This window comes from Crassostrea angulata, chromosome 10, assembly GCF_025612915.1.
Source record: "Crassostrea angulata isolate pt1a10 chromosome 10, ASM2561291v2, whole genome shotgun sequence".
NCBI classification, from domain to species: domain Eukaryota; kingdom Metazoa; phylum Mollusca; class Bivalvia; order Ostreida; family Ostreidae; genus Magallana; species Magallana angulata.
Window position 1 is genome coordinate 55,703,783 of NC_069120.1, and position 22,237 is coordinate 55,726,019.

Sequence of the window (22,237 nt, forward strand, 5' to 3'; positions counted from 1 at the left end):
GACATTTTTTTAAAAATGAAAATAATTCTACGGTGTACTGTATACAGGGTTATTTTTGCCCCTGTGTTTTGCCCTTATTAATTTGCTAACGGTTTTGCCCTGTCTTTAATTCGCCCATACAAAGTTGTGATTAAGTAAAGATGGTTTGAGACATAGGAATTTGCCCTGTCTAAAATTTGTCCGCTGGCAACAAGGGTGAAAGGGGTGAAAATAAAACGGGGGCGAATACTTCCCTGTATACAGTATTAACTCAGATTTACATACATTTACTTACAACACTAAGTATCAAAATAATCACAATGTACCATGTATTACATGTACACATTGTCTATCCTTCATGAAGTCCCATCCCCTGGACAGCTCTGAGATTTCAACACACTGTGATCTCGGTGGTGTCTGTAATGAAGTGTCACAGATACCAGGGTCTAAGTGTGGACTTGTGTCTCAGTCTCGGACACATATCTTTGTTATCGTAAAATCCTGGTCATTGTTAAATGTTCTCTCCATTTAGTTGCTGCATAGCTATAAGCAACAAAGGTTACCATAACTACTTTAATCTGAATTTTGTGATTCAGTTTTGTAAGTTTTGAAAAAATGAACTTATTTAGAAAGTGCTTAAAACAGGACATGTTAAGATAAAATAAGAACTGGAGTTAAAAGTTTCATACGTCTGGTAGCTAGGAGTGTGTTGCCATGACTACAGGACAAGGAGACCACCACAAAGGGATCCTCCCCCATGAAAGGGACTTTCCCAGGCTCAGTTGGATCTTCCTCAGGTCGTCCTAGACGCCCCCTTGACTGGTTCCCAAAGGAGTACACTTCTCCTTCTGAGAAAGTTGAAGAAAATACTCTAACAGTCATTTAGACACTTGATATAAAAAGAGAATAATTATAGAAACAAATTGTTTTCAATAATCTGTAAATGAAGATATTTTTAAACCAATTGTTACCATCAGCGACTATCACAGTGAAAGTGTCCCCACATGCCACCATAGCAACCTTCTGAGTCTGAGCAATCTTCACTTCCTGTGGCTGTCTGCTGTTGTTGGTCTGGTTCCCCAGCTGTCCAAACTGGTTCGTACCGAAGGTGTAGCACTGACCCTCAACTACAAACAGATCCATTATGTGTCAGGAGTAACTACATGTGTCAGGAATAATCCAACACAACTGAATAATCTCTATCTAAATTCAAAAATTTAATATTGTTGGCATGAATATTGCGAACAAAAAGACGAAAAAAACCAGTGAATTCTATATGTTATGCTAAACATTTAATAATAATTATAGTTGTCATAAATCAAATCAATACTAAGTGTGTTACCTGTTACAGCAGCTGTGTGGGAGGTTCCCATGGCAACACCTTTTACAAGTAGGTTTCCGATTGGATGAGAGGCAGTTTGAACAAAAGTGTGAATTTCATCGACCAGCTTCATGCATGTGCCGTCAGTGGCAATTACATCCAGAGCTAACTTGTTGTACCTGCCAGTACAGGAGAGGTCATTACTTCATCTGATACTGAAATCCGCTCTAACCAAATATGCTCTCTTACATCTCTGCTTATACATTTGCTTGCACAATTCTTAAAATGTACAATGTCATGTACTTAAAATGTTGCTTTGTATACCACAAATTGTTGTACATGTATCGTTATTTTGTGTTACCTGTTGCTGCCACAGCAGAGCAGCTTGTTGTCAAGGGTCAGAATCATGGAGCAGTCGACCCCACAGTGCACGGAGGATGGACGGAGAGGCTCGGGGATAACAACCGGGCGGGGTGAGGAGTGGGATTCCTGGTCCCCTAGTCCCAGCCGACCTGAAGAACAAGGGTCACACAAATAACACGTAGAGCATTGGAAACACAATACTGACAACAAGTAGTTACTTTTGATGTACCAAATAAAGATATCTACCAACAAGATATCTGTGAGCCAATGCTCACTAGTGATACCCCCGCTCTGATGTGAATATGCAAAATAAGCAAAGTCGACATTTAACAGAAAGCTGGCATCCGATTGGTACAGAAATATATCCCACAATATGGCATGCCTAAACAAATAGTGTGTTAAAATTTCAAGCATCTGCGATAAATAGCTGCTGAGAAATCTTTGAGGAAAATTTGTTTGAAAATTTTGGCTAAAATAAACAAAGTACTCATTAAACAGGAAGATGACGTCCGATTGGTACAAAAATATATCCCACGATATGGCATGCCTTAACAAACACTGTGTAAAAATTTCAAGCATCTCCGATAAATAGCTGCTGAGAAATCTTTGACGAAAATTTGGGCAAAAAATAAACAGTCATTATTTAACAGGAAGTTGACGTCCGATTGATACAAAAATATATCCCACAATATGGCATGCCAAAACAAATAGTGTGTTAAAATTTCAAGCAACTGCGATAAATAGCTGCTGAGAAATCTTTGAGGAAAATTTGTTTGAAAATTTTGGCTAAAAATAAACAAAGTCGTCATTTAACAGGAAGTTGACATCCGATTGGTACAGAAATATATCCCACGATATGGCATGCCTATACAAATATTGTGTAAAAATTTCAAGCATCTGCGATAAATAGTTGCTGAGAAATCTTTGAGGAAAATTTGATTGAAAATTTTGGCAAAAAATAAACAAAGTCGTCATTTAACAGGAAGTTGACGTCTGATTGGTACAAAAATACATCCCACGATATAGCATGCCTATACAAATACTGTGTTAAAATTTCAAGCATCTGCGATAAATAGTTGCCGAGATAAATGCGACAGAAATTTTTGTTACGGACGGACAGACAGACAGACGGAAGAACAGACAGAGAGACAGACAGACACACAAGGGTAAAACAGTATACCCCCTCTCCTTCGGAGCGGGGGTATAATAACACAAATATTACCACTTAAAACAAGCTAAAATAGTTTCACGTTGGAATGGTACTTGACTAAGCACATGTCATCATTTTATATGTTGTAATTCTTTCATGTTTATCTTTCAATCTGCCTTTGATCTATTTACCATTGTCGCCTCTACCCCAGGAAAACACCTCATGCTCATTGGTCACCGCCAGAACATGGGAGGCTCCACATGACACCTGCACCACCTCATAACCCAGTAAATCCTCCACTATCTTGGCCTGGAAGAGAAAACAATTATTTATCATGATAATTATTGATTGTACATTCAGTTCCATATATGTGTGGAAGCTGTTCCAGAGAACAGAATTGCAGGTACCTGTGCCACGTCGTTATAGTTACCGTGTCCCAGGCAACCATACACCCCACTGCCAAAGGTCATCAGAATCCCACGATCTGCAAAATAAAGAAACTTGTGTATCTTATTTAGTTTCTTGTATTGTCTTCATTTTATTTTTGCCCATTTCCTAATTTTGATATAGTTTTTCATGAAGTTTGTGTTCCACTTGACAACTTACTTTAAAACACTTTAATTTTACATGTAAGACAAAAATTTTGTATACCTGTGAGACAAGCTGTAAAGAGGTCCCCACACGCCACCTGTTGGATGTTGACCCCTGACTGACCCTCCAGATACCTGGGGACGTAGGTGAGGGTGTGGCTCTCTGTGGCCCCGGGGATCAGGGTGTCCGTTCCCACATTGGATGACTGTAACAGAGTGAAGCTGGTCTGTTATCACTGTCAAATTTGGCTTCATAAAAATTTTCAAAATGTTAGATAAAATCATGATATTGACCTTGTTGATATCATTGTCACATAAGTTTCATGAGAAACTTGAAATCATTGCATACAATTTATTTAACTAATACTGATATCGACTGTGTGTACTGATACTGACTTATTGGATATATATATAAATGATTGTACTGATATTGACCATGTGATATCAGATTACCTCCCATACAAACAGGCGGCCATTCTTTGTGACCGCTGCCTTCTGGGTACGGCCGGTTGACACCTGGGTGACCTGGGTATCGCTGCTAGGGAGGGGAAGCTTTACAGGGGAGGAAACACCTATCCCCCAGAAAAAGACAGAACTCAGGGCGGGCGGCTTAGCTGACAGAGCATCTACAACAGTTAACAGTGGTGTACTGAACATCAATTACATGTATATTGTACTAGATATAAATATTGGTAATTTCATGTACATCCATAAATAATGAACAATATTGTACAGAATTGAGATTTTTTCAAGCTTTGGTGGTGTTTCACTGAATATTAAGAATTACAGAATATTATATTGTTTCTGTTCTTGGTTACTACATAACGAGGAGTATGACTGACCTCTGGGAGTCATACTGCCGCGGGTGGAGAGTCGACTTCTAGCGGCTGCGGTGGCTGGGGGGAGGGGGCGGCTCACTCTGTAACACAACAGTACGTACAAATGTATGGGAAATCAACAAGTACACACGTCAGATCAGTGATATCTACTGTAGAATCATCATTGTTTGTGAGGGACCAATGTTTGTGGTTTTCGTTGGTAACCCTTGCCCATGAATTTACATCCCCATGAACAGATATACAAGCATTTGTTTAAAATTTATAAAAATAATCCCGAACTTGCTACAAACGAAATTACAACCCAACAAACCTACCCACAAACAATGACCCCCCACGAATAAAAATGATTCCACAGTAAACCGTGGGCAATATCCTCCAGGTATACAAGCAACAATGAGATATGTAAGATATTATGTTTCAACTTGTTCAACTTGTGACAGGATTTAATAACAGGGGAAGGACTACACTATATCAAGAAATTAAAGCTCCATAATTACAATAAGAACTTACTTCAAAGACAATCATAAAAACATACTAGTATAATAGTACTTAAATAATTTGTTTTCTCAAATTGATGACTCTTTACTTGTACACATATTTATGATAGCAACTGAATCAAGCCCTGACCTTGGGCCCTCACCTTGTACAGGGGACCCGCCCCAGGTCGGTGTGGAGGGTCATCAAGGCGTTGATTACAATTGGCTGGGCCATTATCTGGTTGATGTTGGGGCGCTTGTTGGGATCTAAATGCAGCATTCCTAGGATCAAGGCCCGTAACTCCTCACTGTAACTGGCAGAGATTGGAGAAAACGTGCCTCTCATAATTTTCAGAATGAGAGCTGGTAAATTCTGCAGCAGAAAAATAAATAACAAAATATAAATGAATATGCTGTCTGGTCAGACTGACCATGTTACCTAATTATGTCACAAAAAGACAAATATTGCATCTGCTTGGGTTTGAACCCAGGCCCTCTAGCATACAAATGATAAACTTCACTAATCAATCAAGCTCTAGAGTTAACCCACTATCCAGAGCCAGAAGGAATTCCTTATGACTGATTCTATCACAAAAACAGCATGCTGTTTATTAGTAAAAACTCACTGCTGCCTCAAAGGCTCGCTTGAGACTGGACAGCTCGTACAGCACACAGCCCAGGGCCCAGATGTCACTCTTCTGGTTATATCTGTACACACTAAGGAATCATACGCTGCAAATAAAGCGATGTTTCTGCAACTGATAGACTTTCCATAGTGAGATTGAGATGACTAACTGATTTCTGTCCATCATCAATAAATTGTTATTATAGATTAATCAACATTTATCTATATTATTTAAGCTATATTCAATTGTACATTTATTGAATTAGACTCATTAAGGATACGGTTTTCCTTCACATAGTTCAGGAGAAATGTAGCATGGAGTTCCAACAACCTACAACACAGGAAATTATAAAAGTATAGCATCATACAACACAGGAGATTACAAAATATAACAACCTACAACACAACAGATTACAGAGGTATAACAACCTACAATACATAAGGAATAAGGAATCATTCTTTGAGTATTATGAGGTGATAATTTCGGTCAGGGCGTGATCAAATCCAATAAAGCCCAAAAGGCTTTATGATAGATTTGATCACGTCCCAACCGGAATTATCATCTCATAATATTCAAAGAATGATACCTTATTACTTATATAATTTTAAGCCATTGTACGATTAATTGTTTAAATATAACTAAGAAAACCCAGCTGGCGCCCCAATATGTAGTTATGGGTTTTACAGTACAAAATCGATACGTAGTGTTATCACAGGTAGAGACACTGGGAAATGTAAATATAATAGATTACAGACGTATAACAACCTACAACACAGGAGATTTTACAAATATAGTAACATACAACACAGGAGATTACAAAAGAATAACAACCTACCACACAACAGATTATAGAAGTGTTACAACCTACAATACAATAGATTACAGAAGTATTACAACCTACAATACAATAAGATTGCAGAAGTATTACAACCTACAACACAACAGATTACAGAAGTATAGCAACCTACAACACAGATTACAGAAGTATAGCAACCTACAACACAACATATTACAGAAGTATAACAACCTACAACACAACAGATTACAGAAGTATAACAACCTACAACACAACAGATTACAGAAGTATAACAACCTACAACACAACAGATTACAGAAGTATAACAACCTACAACACAACATATTACAGAAGTATTACAACCTACAACACAACAGATTACAGAAGTATAGCAACCTACAACACAACAGATTACAGAAGTATAGCAACCTACAACACAACAGATTACAGAAGTATAACAACCTACAACACAACATATTACAGAAGTATTACAACCTACAACACAACAGATTACAGAAGTATAGCAATCTACAACACAACAGATTACAGAAGTATAGCAACCTACAACACAACAGATTACAGAAGTATAACAACCTACAACACAACAGATTACAGAAGTATAACAACCCACAACACAACAGATTACAGAATATGATTGGACAGGGAATAAATAAAGCTGTATTATTTTTGTATATTGGTTTTTTGTGGTTTTTTTGCCATACTATAGTTGGAAATGGTTTCATACCGACTTAAATTTCGCAGACACACGCAGTTAGACATATAAACTCTTTCCTATCAACAAAGCTACTTTGATTTTTTTTAAAATTTTAATAAACTGACAACAAGTGTGAAAGAAACAAAAATAAAATGGTGGCAAATATTTCCCTGTAAGGAGCTAATACAAAAATGTTTAACTATCTTTTAAGATTTCACAGCCATATGTAATATGTTTACAGTACTTTGACTATCCTCAGTTTTCTAATAGTTTAATCCTAAAAATGATCATAAGCCTGTTATAAAATTAGCAGAAAATACTTTCCAAAGCATCAGTAATAACAAAAAATATAAAGATATGTCCTTACAGTATAGGCTTTACTTTTACTGCTCAGAACTTTAGAAATTCCAAAATCTCCAATTTTGACCACCTCTCTCTTTTTGTCCAGTAGGATATTTTGTGTTTTTAAGTCTCTGTGTAAAATCTGTTTGGAATGAACATGCTGAATGGACAGAAGCATCTGTGCAAAAAACTTCAGAATCTCCTGAAAAACACAAACAGGTATGCATGATAAATTTAGTCTTGCATTAATTTTTTTCCCATTTTTGTTTTTCAACAATTTGTTGTGCTGATTTCAAATTGCAACAAGAAAAAATCCAATACATCTGTGGTAAAGAAAACAAATACAGTATACAAGTCTGCAATGAATTTTTACAGTCCAAGGACTATGATGAACAGTCTTCATTGAATAAGATAGTGTAGCACACAAGTCGGGAAGAAATTAGAATAGTACATGCACTACCATTAAATTAAACTAAAATATTATCTGTCTTACCTCCTCCTCTAACAGAATCCCATTCCTTGACTGCAGGTAGTCCATCACTGTACCACCTAAAGGAGCAACATATCAAAATTATCACTACCACCTAAGGAAGCAACATATCAACATATTGATACATAAACTACACCCCCTAAAGAAGCAATATATTAACATATTGATACATAAACTGTACCATATAAAGAAGTAAAAGAAGCAAGAAAAAAAAACAATACATCTGTGGTAAAGTCAATGTAAAAGAAAGAAAATCAGAGTAGGATTTCAAGAGGTAACCTTGTGCATACTCCATCACGATCATCAGCGCCTTATCCTCAAGAAAGTTCTCATAGTACTGGATGATGTTGGGGTGGGACAGCATGGACAGGACCTTGACCTCATTTAAGGCCGCCTGTCGCTCCTCCTTGGTCATCTGTTCCACAGGAATCTGTTTGATGATGATCATCTTTTTATCCGCCAATCTCTGGCACAGGTGCACTGTCCTGAAAGACCGTAATCTCTTTTACTGCATTGCAACTGTCAGGTACATTTATCATTACCCAACTCAAAAAATATAAAAATAAAGTATAGTTGACATATTGCTTATGAAATCTGTGGACAGCATTTTCAACAGAGTGACTTTAAATCAATTTGTTAATTAACAGTTAGAATTTCCTCTGCAGAAAAAAAAATTCTTGGTAAGAACTGATTCGGGTAAAGTTTTCTTCTATTTTAGGTGATAAATTGGCATTATTAATGCATAAAAAATCAAGCGTTCGCAAAAGCATAAGTGATGTTGCGTTTTACCCGTAAGCTCCTCTCCCGACCACTCGAATTTTTTCATATTTTTCCATTTTTGTTTATGACAATTCAATGTTGATTTAGTGCTTTAAATGAAACATACATTATCGTTTTAAAAAGCGTTTTTATAACCGTGTAATTATTATCGGAACTCCTCTGTTATTTTTCATACCTTGAATACCTCATCAATGGCATCCTCACTGGTTTCAAGGAGTTTATATAGAAAATGCCTGCAGCAAAGCCGATGCGTCGTAAGTATGTCAAAACAACTTGTTTTGTACCTGCCCATTACAACAATCTATACTAATGACAATTTTTATGTAGGGGAGAGTTCGATTGATTACGTTACGGCAGGTCTGGTCCAGCACAGTTCATTCAGCGTGCAACGTGTAGTTTTGAAAACATGTATTATCGGATAATGGATGAATGTCAGATGTTGAAAACATATTCGTTTTATAGAGTCATAATTTATGTAGAGCTTCGTGTAACTGTCATGCAGGGTAGATAACTGATGCTATTTCCATGGTCGGAGAACAACATGATAATGAAGAATGCTGATAAATATAAAAACTGTCTGAGCTTCTGAACTGTCCTCATTATTGCCTAATTAAATCAATTTAAGTGTTAGACAATTACCACCAAAGTGGATACACGGTATGCACTTGTTTGGCAGTTTCATTATTATTTTGATATTCAGAAAATTTTATCAAATATTGGGGGGGGGGGGGGGGGGTTCAGACTAGAATGGCATTCTCTTGTTAGATTCTTATGTGTCTTTGTATTTCTTTTTACATGTATGTTATAAAGATTATAAAACACTTCTTGTGTATGGAATTTGTTGAGTTGTTAAAGTTTTTAGAAGGCTGAGCTTTGCCTTGGCTCAATTAACAAATATTTAATTTAAATCTAACTCTTTTCCCCCAGATTCAAGGCAGACATTTGAGAACTTGTGTGAATAGAAAATGGGCGAGACCAAGCCTGGAGCGGGCACTATGGAACTCAAAGTGGTTCCATTCCAGTACAGGTATTCATGTCCAGGAATATAACAAGTCCTAACTACAATTAATTTATGAAATACCTCTAATGTAAATAATTTAGAGCAAAAAGTGCAGGGTTTTATTATTTATACCTGGGTAGATTAGACTTCTACATGAACCATCTCATGTTAGCTTATAAAATGGCAAATTACATTCAGAATTTGTATTAAAACCAACTTTTACAAGTCATTTAGTCTGATTGAATATCACATTTTTATGCACCGGTACATTAACCAGAAAGAAAAGCTAATTTGTATACATTGTCATTGACTCATTTTTATCATTATCACTTTGATTTGGAATTATTGTGGAGTGATTACTTTACATACTTCAATAACCTGTACAGTTGAAATGGCAATCTAATTGAAATTTGACTTGTAAACCGCTCCTCTGTGATTCGCTATACAAGATCTAACAACATCCCAATCAGATTCAAGGTCTTAAAATGGTTCGTTTTATCTCTTATGATTCTAATGCTAGGTTGTCTATTTCATGCTAAGTTAAGTTTTTTCTGCAAAAATTGTGTAATATATATAGATCTACCAGCCAGAATTTTGGCAGCAGCAATTTCATTGGCTATTTGCATTGAAAGGTCACTATGAGATGACAAAACACAGGGTTATTAGTGGATCTTGCAAAGCATATCATAGAGGAGGGGATTTTCAAGTCTAATTATATTTAGATTGATTGAAATTGCAGACTTTGTTTGGTATTTCAGTGGTATTTGGAGACATTGAACAGTTCAATCTGTCAGACATTGGGGAGGGAATCCGAGAGGTCCATATCAAGGAATGGTCAGTATCCAGCTCTCTCTGTGTCTCTTGTTCTCTGTGTCTCTTGTTCTCTGTGTCTCTTGTTCTCTTGTACTCCTTGCAAGCCCATGATATACAACATTCCTTGTACACTCCTTGTTAATGATTTATCCATGTGACCAATGAGTGTCCCTATGACCTTTTAATGTCTGCCCGTCTGATTCTGTGGGTCTGTCTGTCTGTAGGTTTGTGAATGTCGGGGACCATGTGAACCAGTTTGACAGTATCTGTGAGGTACAGAGTGACAAAGCGTCGGTGACGATCACGAGTCGATACGACGGCCACATCAGGCGACTGTACTATGATGTGGATGATGTGGCACTTGTTGGGAAACCCCTGGTGGACATTGAACTCAGTAGTGGGTCAGGTCAGTGTAAATACCACAAACTCTGTCATAACATTGCTACTATTGACTAATGTGGCTTAGCTATAGGTTTTTGTATCTATTCTACCGATACTTCTTTTTGTTTGAAATACATCTACAATAGAATCTACACAAATCACTTGTTTTTGGAAGTTGAATGAACACAAAAAATATTGCTTGTGATGTTGTTGAGAACCACTAACTTGATGTATACATTATTTGCTGATTAAAATTGTTTTATCATTTCATAAAACAAACTTTCAACATATGAATATAACAGCACTGAAATTTTGTATGAGTTTTCCCTGCATCATAATCAGCTGTTAGTTTGTGTGTTGCTTCAGCCAGTTCCAGCTCTGAGTCGGTCGACAGTGACAGCACCTCCTCGTCAGACGATGAGTATGGGGTTGGTCAGAAAATGAAATCTCAGGCGGTGCTGGCTACTCCCGCTGTACGCAGGCTGGCCATGGAAAACAAGGTACATAAACACCATTAAAAACTCTCCAAGATTTTTAAAGATAAGAAGTAAATGTGCTGTAAAAGCAATCTGCTGTATTTTACCTGAATTTGTAAACTGTTTTCAGATGATTGTTGTTCAGATGTTTATGTTTTGTTAGATTGACTTGAGGAATGTACCTGCCACAGGTAAAGATGGGCGGGTCCTGAAGGAGGACATTCTTAGCTTCATTAAAGATCAAGAAACACCAAAGGCCCCTAGCCCAGGTACTTAAGAAATTGCATTGTCGATCTTTTAGTTCAACTGAAAATTAATTTCATTTCAAATTGATGATTCTGTATTTTCTTAATTGTATCATGAAGTTGCAAATCCTGATTAATTAATGGCTGTTAACTCCAAGAAAAGCCAAGAAATACTCACTTATGTACTCACTTATGTACTCACTTATGTACTTGTAAATAGTGGATGAATAAGTGATGGATGTTTAATACATGTACTCATGAAAGCATCTATTTACAGCTGACAAAGCTGCACCAGCTGCTCCGTCTCCTGTCCAGAAAACCCCACCCCAGAAACCCTCACCTCTACCCATGCCAGCAAAAAGAGAGGCAACGATTCCCATGGGAAAAGATCACACAGAGGTCATCAAAGGAATCAGGAAGGCAATGGTGAAGACGATGACGGAGGCCGCCCACATTCCAACATTCGGGTACAACGACGAGATTGATATGACGCGATTGGTAGAGCTCCGGAGGGACATCAAGAGTGTCACTGAGAGCGCCGGTGTCCGTTTCTCCTACATGCCCATCATTGTTAAGGTATGGAAAATTTTTATTATCATAGCCCTTTAGGAGAGAAGTTAATAACTTCTCTCCTAAAGAGCTATCATAGTCACTGTGAATATAGGGAGAATTTACTTCTCTCCAACATGCCAATCTTTGTGAAGGTAGAGAGAATTTATATTACTTCTCTGAGTCACTTTCCTACATGTACATCCCCATCATTGTGAAGGTAGGGAGAATTTATATTATTGTAGGGAGAAATATATCATTGTTCTCGTTCTTCTACATGACAATTATACAAAAATTGTCACATTCTTTGAAATTAGAAATATTTTGAAATTTGGTAACCTGGGTCACTGGTTGGACATTATTATGTGTTTGCAGGCTGTTTCCCTCGCCTTGACTGAATTTCCCATCCTGAACTCTATCGTGGATGCCAATTGTGAAAACATTACTTATAAGGTAAAAACCAAAGCATTACATAGAAGGTAAGGTAAAAATCAAATTACCTACAAGGTACATTTACCTGTATAAATCATAAAGTGATTTATGCTGGTAATGCACAAGTAATTAAACAAATTATGTTAAAGGATTATATTAGTTTTATAACACAGTACACATTGAATGTGACACAATGCCATACTAAATACTGATTTGAGGTACATTCAGAGGGTTTCGTTTGGCAAAGTAGTGGTAAGTAATGATTTTTTTTTCTTTGTTTGCAGGCAGCACATAATATTGGTATTGCCATGGATACCCCAGAAGGTTTGGTAGTACCCAGCGTAAAAAACGTCCAAACTCTGAGTATTTACGACATTGCTGTGGAACTTAATCGTATGCAGACCCTCGGGGCGGCGGGAAAGCTGACCAATGCCGAGTTGACCGGTGGGACTTTCTCTCTGTCCAACATTGGAGTGGTACGTGGTAACCAGCAGATAACGTGGATTTATTAGCACTATAATGTTCAGCTGTAACTACAATGTATATACTGTAGAAGCAGAAATATTTGTTGAGGACTTAATTTTGTTATTTTCATTGGCAGTATAAATCAACAAAATTAATTCCAAGACGATACATAATACAATGTACATTTCAGAGATTATGATATGACAAATTTAAATGCCAACAAAATTTTATTTCTTTTGAAGACAACGAAAATTTTAACCCAACGAAAATATGTAGATGTTTTATTAAAGAGAAAGAGTTTAACCTGCATATTATATTAAAAATGTATTGATTTATAAATCTGTATAACTTCTGAGTTTATTCTATGAAAGTTTTTAATAGGAATATATCACAAGACTTGGTCAGATTTGTTTTCAATATTTTTTTGTGCTTTAATTTCACTTTTTATAATAGATATACTTCAGATATAAACAATAATTTCTAGTAAATCTCCCTACAAGTGACTGTCTGTTATGATTTTTTCAGAATTTTTATTTTTTGTCACGTTTTGGAAATGTATTTACAGATTGGAGGGACCTATGCCCGACCTGTGATATTACCCCCAGAGGTGGCTATAGGAGCCCTCGGAAAACTTCAGGTTCGTTCCCTCCCAGCTTCTAATAACTCTGGTTTCATCAATATTTGTTAAATACAATCATTTGGCTAATTATCATGGATTTCATTGTTAAGTTTTTCTATAAATATCATCTATAAAAATACTTTAAAAACAATTGAAAAATATTTATTTTTGATTATTTAAATGTTGGTAGCAATTTAAGCCCACTGATTTGAACATACCGGTAAGCACTGTATTGATATTGTTTTTTAGAGGCTACCTCGCTTTGATGACAAAGGTAATGTTGTCAGTAAAGAGATCATGTGCGTGAGTTGGTCTGCCGACCACAGAATTATAGAGGGCGCCACCATGGCTCGTTTCTCAAACCTGTGGAAGTCATACCTAGAGAACCCAGGGCTGATGCTCCTCTACATGCGATGAATTCACTGTGATAATCAAGGGATTTTAGCGTCCTCATGTTCCGTTTGCTCATCTATCATGTACGTTATGTCTTTGGAAGATTGCGAACTGTTGCAAATCAGTGTGGACAGTTAGTTATCAGTATTTGGAACTGGTGGGAATTCTTTATGATATCAATCATGAGAATGTGGCTATGTACATCACTGCATTGATTTGAGTATGCCAACAAAAAAATGTTAGTGATGTGATTGACTGTGGTTTCTTGTTGGAATGTATAGTGGACTCTACTATGTACCTACATCATCTGTATGCTGTACAGCCAGTTCCTGTCACCTGGTGTGGCTAATTACTATATAAGTGTATTTTGAACTGAATCTCATGAAATTAGATATACAATCATGTGTGCATAATTTTGAATAAAATGATTACAAATCAGATGTGTTTTGATATTTATTCTAATTAGAAATGATCAATTACCGTTTATTTGGCATAATACATTTTCAAACTTTATGGTTTTAATGAGTACTTTTAACTCAACATTTTTGAGGCAGATATTTTTGCAGAATTTGATTTTTTTCACTGATCTATTATACATGGCTTGCACGACACGTAAGAGTTTTCTCCCTTTGCCGAACTCTTCAATGAACTTTGAACTGGAATGTGAAAGTAGAAGACTGCAATGAACACTCAGAGAGTTTTCTTCTTAGTTTGGATCATTAACGTTTGTTCCAGCCAGCCCACTGGGAACACAGGTAGTCTTGACAATTTCAATCTTATCCTCTACAAAATCTGTAGGTCTAATGTTTTTATCGACATGTTTAAAGGGATTTTTGAACTGCTGATCAGCTGACCGTATCTGTGTACATTTATAATAAAACATTGTTGTAACCGTTTGCCAAGTTGAGTGTAGGAATAATTGGATAAGTTACCAATAAAGAGTTTTGCTACATTTTTATTACAAAAATATTAATTACAGAAACACGTTATATGAACAGTACAATATTATTAATGTGCTCAACAAGATACATATCATACAGGGGCACTTGACAGACACTTTAATATAACTGTCAGACTGTAGATGAAGTTTGACGTATTTGATACATAACCAGCTAATGAATTCGTTGCAGGTCATACCCTTATGGAAATATGTAAAACTATATAAAATAATGTACTATTTCTAATAAAATATATGTCATTGTGCTAAGAGCAATTTTAACAGCTTTTCTTGTAATTTGGAAAAGCGTGAAACCACTTTTCATCAATCTTGGGATCATGCAAACATATTGAATAATAATTAAGGCATTAGTATATGATATATAGTTATGTAACACCAGTGAAATTATTGATTATTATGTACCTTGTATTGTGGTTAAATAAACACTTCAATTACGTTTGTAAAATCTTTTAAGGTAACTACCAGTACCTAATATACCCAACCTGGGTATTTGTTTATTTGGTACAAACATCTTTTGTAATTATTATGTAATATATTGATTTATTGTTGTCTACATTGTACATCTTCCCTGTTTCTGTTTAATAAATATATAGAAACTTGTAAAATTTCCTCTCTGTTGGCCGTTGATTGGAAATAAACGATATGCTATCTTACTGTCTTATCGAATAAGGTGTGGAAAAACTACATGTACTCATCAGGGAAAAAAGTCAACACAGGAATAAACTTGAAAGGAACACATTCTCAAATAATCTTTATTGACTTGTCAATCATTACTGTATGACGTCCAAAGTAATTAACTTATAGTGTTTTCAGTTTCTTCTCTAGAATGACTAAACCAAAGTTAATTAATATTTTCTTTGTTTAATCAGATACCTAAAACATGTATGTAATTTCTATGGGAATCAGAGAATATAGATGAAATCCATGATCCCCCATCTTTTATGACGTTCAACTGTCATTAAATATCTGATTAAATGTACATAATGCCATACGAAGCACCTGCATGTCTCAATCTACAACGACATACTTCTTGTTTATAAAATCCTATTGATGTATTTATTAAGTACTAATGCATAAACCGTATCTATTAATAATAAATTGCATGTTAAACAATAACAAATGCATAATCTGTGCCTATCAAACAATAATTATTTGCTTTAAATACTATAATTATTCAATAACTTTACAAATGCATAAACATGCATGCATGCAGTATTGCGAATGCAAAGTACCGGTAAATAGGATGAAGATGTTTTGTTTATTTCAGGTTTCTTCTGGCAAGTGACAGACTTCCACTATGACGCAAACTACAGCACCAAGGGCAATCCCTGGAAGATGTGTCATGACTCCTCGGATGGTAGCTACAGTAACAGTATCTATGGAAACTATCAGTGTGATTCACCGTGGCATCTGATCCTGTCAGCCACAGCAGCCATGAAGAGGCTCCACCCAGACCCAGACTTTATACTATGGACAGGGTTAGTATTGGAGTGCTGTATTTATTATGACTTTGTAGGTTGGTAAAGGTAAAGGTGCACAGATTTAGTTAAAACTGATTGATTGAGATTAGGTAATTGTCCTTCATTGAATTTGTTGTATACATTAATGCATTGATGATGTATCCAGGCTGAGTGTAGTCGCTAATTGATAACATCATTTAATTACATTTGTGTTTTAATTAGTGATTTGATTACACCTTTACATAGAGACAGTGTCCCACATGTGCCAGATAGTACCCTTGACCTACAAAAGAATGCACAGAACATTGGCAACATTTCACTGCTCCTGCGGTCCGTGTTCCCCAACACCTCCATCTACCCTGTGCTGGGTAACCATGACGAGTACCCCGCGGACGCCTATCCCCCCGCCCCGGGCTCCGACTACTACACAACCATCCTCCATCAAGCCCACTTTGACAAGCTTCTGACAAACGACACGGCTGCCCAGTTCCAGACAGGTCAGTATAGATTTTTCTTGTCACGCAATTGATATCTTGATATATATATATGTCACCAAAACAGCACCACATATGTAAAAGTTGTTTAAAAATTAAGATGCAACTGGGACTCAAAGATGGGGCCTCTGGTGCACCTTGTCAATGCTCTAACCACTGGCCTCTGAGACCCATTTTAATGACTAACAGTCACGTAGTACACTCCTGTAATCTTGGTGACATACCGGTAAATGTAAAATTGTGATCATTTAGCGTTGAGAAATATTACATATGCTACATTTATGTTAAAAAAACATGGTTTGGAAATGATAATGGAAATTTATGTTATTTTACCTAAACCTATTATTCATGAATTATTTATTGATTTCATAAAGCATGTTGTTGTACAACCAACGATTAATGCTGTAGATGTAAAGACAAAAGAAATGTATAATCAGACTATTCTAATAAGTATTGTGGTGGTTGAATACAGGGGGCTATTACTCGACCCTGATTCGGCCTGGACTTCGCGTCATGGGACTGAACACCAACCTGCTGTACTCCCAGAACAAGCTGACCGGTAAATCGGCCGACCCAGCCCAGCAGTTCCAGTGGATGACCGCCACGCTCAGTGATGCACGAAAGAACAATGAAAAGGTCAGTGCTTAGTACCCAGTTTATATGTTTATCTGAGGGAGTAAGCATGATGCCAGTTCCCCAAAGCCCCAAACAAAGTCAAAGAGATAAGGTTCTTGGTATGAGGAACTGGATCGTTCTTACTCCAGCAATATCCACTGTTTTATTTTCATACAAACATGAAACCAGGATGGTAACCTGAAATTAAATAAGACACTTTCCATTATTGTTGTTAATGATAGGGACTAACTAATCTTACATTAAATTGAATTTCATTGTAATATACATGAAATTTGAAATAAGAATTGGAATAATACTCAAACCACATGTCACCATTTTATTTACAGTAATGATAGAATATTATTATCTCACCCCTTTATTGTTCATTGTTATATATTCTGATGACATTTCTTGTCCCCCCAGGTCATTCTTTTATCCCATGTCCCGCCCGGATTGTTTGAGAAGTACTCTGATCTCATGTGGTTCTACAACGAATTCAACACGCAATATGTTCGCATCCTGCAGAATTTCTCGGACGTCATAACCTCCCAGATCTACGGGCACGAACACACAGACAGCTACAGGATTCTAAAAGATCCAAAAGGTAATCTACAATAGGAGAGCTCCTTGATAAAGGTAATCTACAATAGGAGAGCTCCTTGATAAAGGTAATCTACAATAGGAGAGCTCCTTGATAAAGGTAATCCACAATAGGAGAGCTCCTTGATAAAGGTAATCTACAATAGGAGAGCTCCTTGATAAAGGTAATCTACAATAGGAGAACTCCTTGATAAAGGTAATCTACAATAGGAGAGCTCCTTAATAAAGGCTCTAGAAATATTTGTCTTATATGAATTTAATTTGCAGCAGTTACAGCATGAAAATGAATTAATGGTATGTTTCGTATGTTGTGACTAAACTGACTTTATAGGCCATTGCATTTGCCATAAAAGGTACAGAAAGTAATTTCTTATCGTATTGTATATTAGATTGTTGTAGACAGATTACTCAGTCGTTACTTTGACTTACAGGTGCCCCCATTGGTGTATTGTTCCTGGCCCCTGCAGTCACTCCCTGGAACAGTAGTCTGGCTGGGGTGGGAGCTAACAACCCGTCCATCAGACTGTACACGTACAACAGGAAGGATGGCACTGTCCTCAACTACCAGCAATACTACCTCAACCTGGCCTCCCTCATCAAGGGAACGGCAAATTGGACTCTAGAGTACGACGCCAAGAAAGACTTTAATGTAGGGGACTTGAGTCCAAAATCCATGCTTAATCTGGCTCTTTCCTTCAACAGTGATAACTCTGTGATGTTTTCCAAATACCTGACTTACAACTCTGTGAGCCAGGCTGTGAATCCAGTGTGTGACTTGGACTGTAAGATGGTTCATATCTGCTCCATCACCGAGCTGGAGCGAATGAACTTTGACCTCTGTAAAACCATCAACCCCACCAAAACCACGAAGATGCCACATCCTTCTCCACCCACCCATCACCGTCATCCAGTGAGCAAAACATACATCTACATCATCGTCGGGCTGGCGGCAGTGGTCTTTATTCTATTTATTGTTGTTGGCATCATTTGTATCAGACGCCGGCGACATTTCATACCCTACCGTTTCTCAAGGTTTTCCAACTCACTTGGAAGAGGACCGATTAATTAGACATTTCCTTAAAGTAATTTTTTCATCTACAGTGACATGTAGTAATTAGATAAAAAAATACTTGATTAAGATTAATGGGTACTAAAATCAACTGAAGATTCTATTTTACCTAATAGGTGTTAATGTACACATACCAGTAACTCCATTTCCTGAATGATTAATAGGGTTTGATATAACTATAGGCATGTAACAGTTGTGGTGTGTTTATAAGGAGCCTGTGATATTATAAAAGATTGTGATCCCAATACTCTGAAGGGGGGGGGGGGGGGGGGGGCTGAATAAAGAACTACTGGATATATTATAAGTGCCTAACTAATGCTCAATTTCTTCATTGTCATCACTCTTCATGGATCTAGTAGGAGGGGGGTCAGGGGGGGTCCAACAGCAGAATTTATATTTCTTAAAATTACATTATAAAATTACCAAAAAAAAGACTCGGACTCTCCTGTGCATACTCAAATAACCGTTGACCCCCCCCCCCCCCCCATTTTTCCTAGATCTGTGCAATCTGTTCTACATTCCATGGTTAATGCTGGTTCATGAAATAAGAGAATGTACTTTAATTTCAATGTTTCTCATCAACATTATGTGCTTAAAATGATTATCAATTTGATTTTCAAATTCTGTGATAGCATTGTCATATTGCTTTATCATCTCACGGAGGTTCGAAATAAGTAAGATTATATTTCAGCGTGTCTGATAGTCATGAAGATTTGGATTAAAGGGTATTGCAAAATATTTAAGCAACAATTAAACAAACATGTTATCCTGTTACATAAATAATACCTGTATTCTATCTATTTTGTACAGTACTGCAATTTGTGCCATGGGAGCAGTGTTGGTGCTAAGTTGTATATATAGTGTAATAAAAAACCAAATAATCAGTGCAATAGCTTCCTATACATAGCCTTTGTTGTAGCCTAGTTGTCTGTTACGGCCTTACGTGTGTAGGTGTGTGTGTGTGTGTGTTTGTAGGTGTCTTGAGATTGAGATAGAATGTGAGTGGTGTTAAATAACTACAGACATTGACCTTCACCTTCTCACAGACGTTTCTCTCGTGTCAGGGTTAGACCGAGATTTAGATAGCATGAGGTTCCTGTGCTTACTGGACACTTTCTGGTTCTGAGTTTAAATTACCTATAAGTGTGATGCCTTGAATTTGATTTTTAGAATATGCAGTATAACTGTGTGTGTATGGGTATCTTGTAAGTTTGAGATGTATCATTTTCTGTCAATAAATAAAACTAGAATTTGTTATAGAAATATTCTATATAAAAAACAGAAATGTATCACAGATAAATCATTGCAACGAAATTCCTGATGATATTCTTACGTAACCATTTGTTTTGATTCAATGTTGTTTGAAATAACATACATGTATGTACAGACATTTTTTCATATTTCAAATAAATGAGTAAAAGTACTAGTATTTTATATGTATTCATATATGTATAGCCTTTGTTTTTATTTGTTAGGATACTGAATATTAAAGACATTTTTCATAAGTATGTATACATGTACATGAGGTACTATGAAATATATAAAACAGTTTTATTTTCAATCTATGTAATGAAAGCTTTGAGAGTTCCAATAAAATAATGAGTTCGCGAGTTTTCACTTGAAAATAAAACCATCTTTAATGACGGTACAAAACGAATAACGGCCCCTGTCAAATGTTAGCGGGTGGGTCATGATTTGATGTTGGAATATGACTCTTTAGACTGTAGAAAAAATAACATGACCTTTGAAATCCGCACATCTTACATGACGAGAAATGACACCTGCGAAATAATGACCTCTGTATACTTTCAAGCAAAATGAGCTGCATATTTTTATAAAAATAAAAATCTGTAATTGCTCCATTTTTAATAATATAAGGATTTATTTCTCTGTACATGTAGGCATGACTACAGAAAGAGAACGTTCCATACTGTGAACGTCTCTATAACGAATGTCTTAATTTCACGGGGTGTTTTTTTCACGGTTTTTCATTTTCGCTGATGATGGATTTTTCTTAATGAAAATATACGCTATTTTTCTAACGCTTGCTTTATTTTTCGCTTACATCATGTCGGCGAGTTTAAGCAGAGGTCAAGTAACTATTTAATCCCTTCAATAGCTACGAAAAAATATAACTGTTATCAATGCACAATATCCACAATGGCTTATTGTTCGCAAAAACACATCCCAGTATGTATGTGGTCACGGAAGTAAAGATGAAAGTTCTTTAACTTCTAACTTCCTAAACACTAAATTCTGAGAAAGTGAAAACGATCCGAATTGTTATAACGGAATAATAATTTATATTTACATCCACCAAGTACATGAATGATTGTACGGCGGCGTGGAAAGGCTAGATGAAAACATAAATAAATCTTATTTGTTCTGACGAGTAACTTATCTGTTCTGACGAATTACGATTTGTTCTGACGAATTACGATTTTTTCGGATGAAAAAAAATTAAATTATTTGTTCGGAGGAATAAGTTATTTGTTTGGACGAATTAGGATTTGTTCGAACGAATTAGCTATACACATGTATTTGTTCGGATGAATAAGTTAATAAGTACTATAACAGAGAGAGAGAGAGATAGAGAGGATTTCATAATCATGGACATGGATACGCAGATGTGAAAAGTCTAAATCCGTTTACAAGATCATGTGTCATAGTCCATTTTATGTTGTTTTTAATAATTTTAGAATTTTTTTTTATCAGATTTGTTATTTTAATTTTTACAGTATCTTATCTGTCCTCACATAGGCATTTTACTCTCCTTAATCACTTATCTTTTAGAACTAGTTGGGCCTGTATTGACAAGTGAATTATTCATTGACGTTGATGTGAATGTCAACAATTGTAAAACCAACGTGGGGAATCTTTGATCACGGCCCATAATTTCACAAATCAACTGACCATCTATCAAACGTGATATTATATAAAAGCGCTGCCCGCGTTTTGATCGGCCAAACCGAAAAAACGATCCCTGTTCTGGAGTTATAGAAAGAACTACATGTTATTTATTTTCTATACACTTAACGTTACTGATTTTAAAGCCCCTAAACGTGTTATTTGTTAAAATGGCCCGGGATTTTAAAAACTAATAATTTTGAAATGATAAACTTAACCCCCTCATTATTTTTTATTTTTACATGTATTATTGATATCGGTGATATCATCTCTCAGATTTCAAATAATGTTGTT

General features: G+C 36.2%; 3 protein-coding genes across 3 annotated transcripts; 2 read left to right on the forward strand and 1 right to left on the reverse strand.

Moving 5' to 3' along the window:
- Nucleotides 1–6: 6 nt before the first annotated feature.
- LOC128166485 (serine/threonine-protein kinase Nek8-like) lies at nucleotides 7–8,551 on the reverse strand. Its single transcript, XM_052831671.1, has 17 exons — nucleotides 8,477–8,551; nucleotides 7,967–8,172; nucleotides 7,691–7,746; nucleotides 7,223–7,399; nucleotides 5,625–5,674; nucleotides 5,345–5,426; nucleotides 4,883–5,091; nucleotides 4,246–4,322; nucleotides 3,857–4,029; nucleotides 3,465–3,609; nucleotides 3,221–3,297; nucleotides 3,005–3,122; nucleotides 1,662–1,812; nucleotides 1,322–1,479; nucleotides 951–1,106; nucleotides 669–827; nucleotides 7–522 (listed from the first exon to the last, which is right to left on the reverse strand). The coding sequence occupies exons 1-17, from the start codon at nucleotides 8,521–8,523 to the stop codon at nucleotides 491–493; spliced, it is 2,073 nt and encodes a 690-aa protein (XP_052687631.1). The 5' UTR covers nucleotides 8,524–8,551; the 3' UTR covers nucleotides 7–490.
- Nucleotides 8,552–8,639: 88 nt separating this feature from the next.
- On the forward strand, nucleotides 8,640–14,278 carry LOC128168102 (lipoamide acyltransferase component of branched-chain alpha-keto acid dehydrogenase complex, mitochondrial-like). Its single transcript, XM_052834206.1, has 11 exons — nucleotides 8,640–8,721; nucleotides 9,395–9,494; nucleotides 10,226–10,301; nucleotides 10,505–10,686; nucleotides 11,028–11,161; nucleotides 11,301–11,406; nucleotides 11,660–11,958; nucleotides 12,307–12,384; nucleotides 12,648–12,839; nucleotides 13,394–13,465; nucleotides 13,697–14,278. The coding sequence occupies exons 1-11, from the start codon at nucleotides 8,659–8,661 to the stop codon at nucleotides 13,862–13,864; spliced, it is 1,470 nt and encodes a 489-aa protein (XP_052690166.1). The 5' UTR covers nucleotides 8,640–8,658; the 3' UTR covers nucleotides 13,865–14,278.
- Nucleotides 14,279–14,485: 207 nt separating this feature from the next.
- On the forward strand, nucleotides 14,486–20,460 carry LOC128167927 (acid sphingomyelinase-like phosphodiesterase 3b). The gene is made up of 6 exons (XM_052833918.1): nucleotides 14,486–14,595; nucleotides 16,066–16,276; nucleotides 16,505–16,755; nucleotides 17,225–17,388; nucleotides 17,791–17,971; nucleotides 18,399–20,460. The coding sequence occupies exons 1-6, from the start codon at nucleotides 14,523–14,525 to the stop codon at nucleotides 19,034–19,036; spliced, it is 1,518 nt and encodes a 505-aa protein (XP_052689878.1). The 5' UTR covers nucleotides 14,486–14,522; the 3' UTR covers nucleotides 19,037–20,460.
- The last annotated feature ends 1,777 nt before the right edge of the window (nucleotides 20,461–22,237 follow it).